The sequence below is a fragment of the Vigna radiata genome, chromosome 6 (genome assembly GCF_000741045.1).
Source record: "Vigna radiata var. radiata cultivar VC1973A chromosome 6, Vradiata_ver6, whole genome shotgun sequence".
In the NCBI taxonomy this organism is placed as follows: domain Eukaryota; kingdom Viridiplantae; phylum Streptophyta; class Magnoliopsida; order Fabales; family Fabaceae; genus Vigna; species Vigna radiata.
The window spans coordinates 27,435,097-27,441,578 of NC_028356.1; the positions used below are offsets into that span (position 1 = coordinate 27,435,097).

A 6,482-nucleotide genomic window follows, 5' to 3' on the forward strand; every position below is an offset into this window, starting at 1 on the left:
TAGAAGGAAACAGGTTAGGAATTGGTGTTAGTTAGTTAGTTGGTTGGGAGGGCCATTATAAGAAGGCAGGGAGGACTTCTGTCAGACAGTTTTTTGGATAATTTTGTAGATTGAACTTTGGCTCTTTGTGAAGGGAAAACCCTTGGAGGAGAGAGTGCTCTCCTATCTTTGTATTCTTTGGTTACAATAATAATACTGCTCTGTTTCTAGTAATTTGGTGAGTGAGTGTGCATTTTTTAGTGATAGATAGATTTCTTGACCAAAGAAGTCTATCACTAGTCTTTTCCATGACACTGAAAACCAACTTTTTATCAATTAGCACCCAAGCACTTGAAAACTCACCCTTAAAAACTAGCCACTAAGGGGAGAGAACCAAACATTTAAATATTTCACTTGAGTATCCCGTAATACTCAATATGGGATGTAAGTAACCCCATAATATCCAAGTCCCTATTAGAAACACATAAGTTTTTGGCATTTTGGCAGAACTACTGAAAAATAATGTAAGATATGTTCTCTACTCAAATAATAGATGAATATTTTGCATGTCCAAAATATACACAATCATTTACAACAACTATGAGAAGGATATCTCAGAAATCAAATGTGTGCAATTCTTTGTCAATTCCGCAGAGTATTTTCCACCATTTTGTAAAATAAGCTTCTCCATCTCTTTACGAACATCTGAAAAAAATCTCAAACTCATGAGCATCCAACAAAGAAGCATTCTATTATGACCAATACTAGTGGATAGCTAAGTTACAACCTGCAGGAATTCCAGTAACACAAATCTTTAACCCAGAGAAAGGAAGGACCTTGTATGACTCTTGAGGAACAACACGATGCTCCTCTGAGCATTGTTTTAGCCATTCATACGTGACTATTGGTTTCTTCAATTCATTCAAAGCCCACTGCCAAACATAAAGAAATGTATTAGATAGTAAAGCATGAACATAAGTTCAATATGACAATTAAAACCTCCACAAAGATTGAATAAGACAGAATAACTGATTTTTTGAATTATTACAACTTAAAATACAAGTTGCATATTCAGAGAAGCCAGGTGAGCTTTTAGTATCGGCACATTTGCATAATCAAATGGCCATCTAGATGCATTGTAGGGAAATAGACAAAGCAACTCAATAGATAGGCCAAGAAAGAAACTGCACATATGAGCTCTATTAAGAACCATTTACCCACCAACAGTTTGGAAGTTAAACCATGCACAAAACATAGTGCCAAACAATAATTTATATTGTACTCCATATATTAACTACTGGACCGTGACCACAGAAAAGAGCATTAGTTGAATTCATTGCAAACTATAATAATATAATTTCTATTTATTGTAATAGTAGTGGTCTATAGGAATATATCTCTGGTTTAAAGGAAGCAAAATATCCCCAATTTAGGTATAGTTAATGCAATAAGCCTATATAAATTTACATTTTAATGTAATAAACACATACAATTTCATCTTAATTAAGCCTATGTTTTTCTCTCTCTTTTAACAAGTCTATTTTGCATCTAATTATTGTTGTTAAGTCTATTGGACCACCCCTGATTGGGTCATCATTGAACGAGTTGCTGATGCTGAATGTTGCAGATTTCATGCTCAAGATGTCTAATAAACATGAGGAGGGTGTTGGCAATTTCATATCAACTAGTGATATGGCTAAATTAATGCGTGTAAGTGGGTGACAATCTTGACTGTCGAAACTGGTTTTGTAAAGTTAAATTAAACCTAAATCATAATACAAGTTGGTGTAAGATTTTCTATCTAATTTTAATAGTACTCTGTCAAAATATATTTTAGAAAATTTTAGATATTATTCTCATGTATTTAATTTGTTATATTTTCTATATCTTGCTATTATTACTAGTATAACAAACCCACAATTATAGGGATTTGTTAGAATAGGCTACTTTTATTTCTTAAAATATACACTAAGCTCTTGTATATATATCCAATGTATGTGAGGAGACAAATAATGAGAAATATATTCTCTCTCCTAAATTTAAGATGGTATCAAAACTCCCCATCCTTGAGAGCCTCTGACCGTGTGATTTGATTGCAGCCTTCATTGCTGCCCAACTGTTACGTTTCTGACTAAGAAACCTAATGAACCACGACCACGGCAGGCAGAAAAGATAATGAAAGAATGAAATTCTCTTATTAATGATAATAAAACTCTTTGAATAAACAAAAGTAAACAAAGATAATTGGGAGCATAACCTCCCTAGTATGGGAGCATAACCTCCCTCCCAGGCTGTAGCTACAGCCCCCTGTCAGCAACTCAACAATAAAAAACATAACCCTAACAATAGAATCTAGCTCTATTTATATTAATTATTTCCCACCCATCTTATACTGAATATTTTCCTAGAATACATATTTATTTAATATAAATATCTTATATTGAATATTTCTCTACAATATATCTTTATTTATTATAAATGTCTTATAATGAATATTTCCCTAGAATATATCTTTATTTACTATAAATATTTCCCACCCATCTTCACAGTTATCCGTTAGGATAGTAACTCTTCAACCGATCGGTTAAAACTCTTCTCCCTGCCCTCCTACCGTTCGGCATGCTTCCCCCTGCCTCCTACCGTTCGGCTCCCCTGCCTACTATCGTTCGACTCCCTGCCTCCTATCCTATCACCCTATATCCTATCAATAAACCCCGCTGCAGAACAACCTTGTCCTCAAGGTTGGAACTGGGAAGCTTGATCTCATGGCTCCTCTTCAATTCAAGTCTGGAGGCTTGGGTGGTGGCAAGTCCTCCTCCTCTTCATCCTCCGTCAAAATAATCATTCGTAGACTCCTTTCTGGGCAATGATGGCCTGGACCAAACGGTACCCCACATCGAAAACACCTTCCCTCCTCTTTCCGTTTCAGGAATTCTGAATAAGGCAAATTCTTGGTGTTTCTCCCATTATTATCACTACCCTCCTTCTGTACTGACCCCACAGTCTCGGCGACTCCCAATCGGCCTGGGTTATAGTGATTGGCTTCGGACCGCTCGGCGACTTCCGATCGGCTTGGGTTAAAGCAATTGGCCTCGAACCGTGTCTCCTTACCACCCGTTCATTCCCAAGACGATGGGTTCTTTGTCACACTCCAGTTCCCAGCCTTTGCCCCACCCTGGGCCTCCTTGACATCCCTTGCAATTCTCATGGCGTCATCAATTCTTACGGGTCAAGCATCCCCACTTGATTACGAATTCCCTCTTGTAACCTTGCCATAAAGTACCCCATCAGATGTTCTTCAGACACTCATTTCATCTAACCCACCAAGATTTCAAAATCTTGGATGTATTCTTCCACGGATCCTGATTGCTTACTAGTAGCCAATCTCTCGAAGACTGATCCCATGTTTCTTTCTCCGAATTGGATCACCAATGCCCCCTTTAAACCCGCCCACAAACGGTTCCTGGCCTTCTCCCTCCAAATTCTGAACTAGTATCTGGCACTTCCCTCCATACTGATGTAGGCTATGCGCACCTTCTCTTCCTCTGACCCCCCTTGTAGTTCAAAAAATTTCTCAGCTCTATTGATCCAATTCAACGGATCAATTCCTTCAAAAATAGGTAACTCTACCCTTTTCCTCCAATTTGGTTGCTCCTACAGGCGTCCACCCTCTCTTCCTCCAGCGTCTTCCTCTTACCTCCTTTTGTTCTCATTAATAGAAGCTTGACTACCATCCGAATGTTGGTCACCCTCGTTGTGGTCTCGACCACCCAATATCCTCATGATTTCTTGCATATCTTGGCACATTGCTGCTGTCTCAACCTTCAATCCATCAATCGCAATTTCCATCGTTTCCAGCCTCTCCTCCACGACGTTCTTTCTTCCCTCCATCTCGCCTTTCACTGCTCTCAACAAGATCCAGCAGGTCGAACCAATTGTTACGTTTCTGAGTAAGAAACCAAATGAACCACGATCACAGCAAGCGAAAAAGATAATGAAAGAATGAAATTCTCTTATTAAAGATAATAAAACTCTCTAAATAAACAAAAGTAAACAAGGATAATTGGGAGCATAACCTCCCTTACAGGACTGTAGCCACAACCGCCTGTCAACAACTCAATAATCAAAAACATAACCCAAACAATAGAATCTAGCTCTATTTATATTAATTATTTCCCGCCCATCTTATACTGAATATTTCCCTAGAATATATCTTTATTTAATATAAATATCTTATACTAAATATTTCCCTAGAATATATCTTTATTTACTATAAATATTTTGCCACCCATCTTCACTACTACCAGTTAGGATAGTAACTCTTCAACCTATTGGTTACAGCTCTTCCCCCTGCCTCCTACAGTTCAGCTCCCTTGCCTCCCACCTTTTGGCTCCCTTGCCTCCCACCGTTCGGCTCCCCTGCATACTACCATTCGCCTCCCTGCCTCCTATCCTATCACCTTATATCCAATCACCAACCCTAGAGTTTCATTGCAAACTTCATTCCTATATGATCTCAAAGACTATTGTAATTAGAGAAGATATCTTTAGAATCTTCCTAATAAGAGAAAATAGATATTCAATCTTCTATTTTAGTTTGTTCTCCCAGTTTCCTTATTTCCTTTTTTAGGAGAATTAGATTGTTACAAATAAAGGATATGTGAATGTATTTTCAATCAATTCTGAATAATAAAATTTAGTATTATTTTCTATTTGGTATCAAGAGCTTCCGATCTTGGAACTCCGTTCCGCTGCACAGTCACACCGTCGTTGCTATCAGACCACTGCCATTGTCGCCATCACCGGTTGGGGTCGTTGATAGAGCAAAAAGGTGCGCCTAACTCCGGCGACCATAAACGCCGTTGCACAGTCGCCGTCGCCGTTGCCGCTGTCCAACCACCGCCGTTGCCGTCACCGGTTGGGGTCGTTGATAGGGTAGAAAGGTGCGCCCAACTCCGACGACCACAATGCCGGAAGTCGCTCCATGATAGGAGCCGCCATGCGCCTCCACCGTCGCCGGCGCGTGTAGCCCACACGCCCACCTCCGGTGAGACCCACTTGCCGCCGCCGCCACAGAAAGGGTTGTCGGAGACTCCTGAGTCTGTTCCTAGGGTCGGTGATGACCAGTTTTGCCTATATTTAAGTAGATCTGAATTTTAAATTCGGCTCTCTTTTTCTGAGTGTGACCCACTTGCCGCTGCTGCCACAAACAGAGGCGTCGAAGCCTCCTGAGTCTGTTCCTAGGGTTTGTGACAACCCGTTTGACTTTTTCTTGAGTAGATCTGGGTTTTTAAGTTTTGCTCCTTTTTTTTTTCGGTGTGACCCATACATCGTCATCGTCTTGGAAACTCCTCGTTGCGTTCTACAGGATGTCTGAAGTAAAAATTATTCCTTTGAAAGCAATGGATGAATTAATGAGTAAGTCCTCTGGATCATGCACTCTGTCCATAAAAGGTAAGATTTGTCTCAATACTGTTGATCATGTGTCTCAAGGTATTTGGATCCTTGATTCGAGTGCAACTGATCATATGACACCTTTTAATGTGTCCTTTGACTCATGGTAAAAGAAATAAAGAACAACATATTATAGTTGCGAATGGTCAGGGTATACCTATATGCGGCTCTAGGAATATAATTTTGGACTCATCTATTTTATTGAAGGATGTTTTACATGTTCCACAATTAGCTAACAATCTTATCTCTGTGCAAAAACTCACAAAGGATTTAAATTCCTCAGTAACATTTTTCTCCAAATTATAGTGTTTTTGAGGACCTTACCACGGGGAAGACAATTTTAACTGCTAAGGAGCAGAGTGGGTTGTATTTTTTAGAGTTTGACGACCAAAACAACACGAAAATCATGAGTCAACAAGCAACATCTGAGACGTGGGCAAAATCTCAAATATGGTTACATCATCAAAGGCTTGGGCATCCTTCATTCAGTCTTATCAAGTCCTTATTTCCCTACTTGTTTACCAAAGAATCTGTTGAGTCTTTTAATTGTAATATTTGTCAATTTTCAAAACATCATCGTGCATCTTATCCTATTAGTCATAAAAAGAGTATTTCTCCATTTGATTTAATTCATTCTAATGTTTGGGGTCCTGTCATAGATTCTATTTCTGGAGCTAGATGGTTCGTTACCTTTATTAACGATTGTACCCCGTGTCACATGGACATACCTTATGAAAAATAAATCCGAAGTTTTTCAAATTTTTGTTAATTTTTTCCATCTTGTCCAAAATCAATTTGGAAATAATATCAAAAGAATTAGGTCTGATAATAGTACTGAATATGTGAATCATGAATTTCTCAATTTTTTGTCTCATAATAGTATTGTTCATGAACTAACCTGTGTTAATACCTGATAGGTTCCTGTATTGGGAACCTAATTGCAACCCTCACTTTCACTCCAAGAAACACAGAAAGAATGGGAAAACTGAATGTTATTCACAGAAGAATGTCTGTACAGATAGAACACAGAGGCATAACCCTCTTCAACA

At 38.7% G+C, this 6,482-nt stretch overlaps 1 protein-coding gene across 6 annotated transcripts in view; it reads right to left on the reverse strand.

Annotated features, from left to right (window-relative positions):
• Nucleotides 1-6,482, reverse strand: part of LOC106763050 (DNA topoisomerase 2-binding protein 1-A) — a 24,898-nt gene that overhangs the window by 8,751 nt on the left and 9,665 nt on the right. For 5 of the 6 annotated variants that reach the window (XM_014647214.2, XM_014647213.2, XM_014647211.2 and 2 more), the window contains 2 exons: nucleotides 767-911; nucleotides 593-684 (listed from right to left, as the gene is read on the reverse strand). In XM_014647214.2, the coding sequence (XP_014502700.1) occupies nucleotides 593-684; nucleotides 767-911 (237 nt within the window). The remainder of the gene's footprint in view (nucleotides 1-592; nucleotides 685-766; nucleotides 912-6,482) is intronic. The other variant, XM_014647216.2, reaches the window with a different exon arrangement.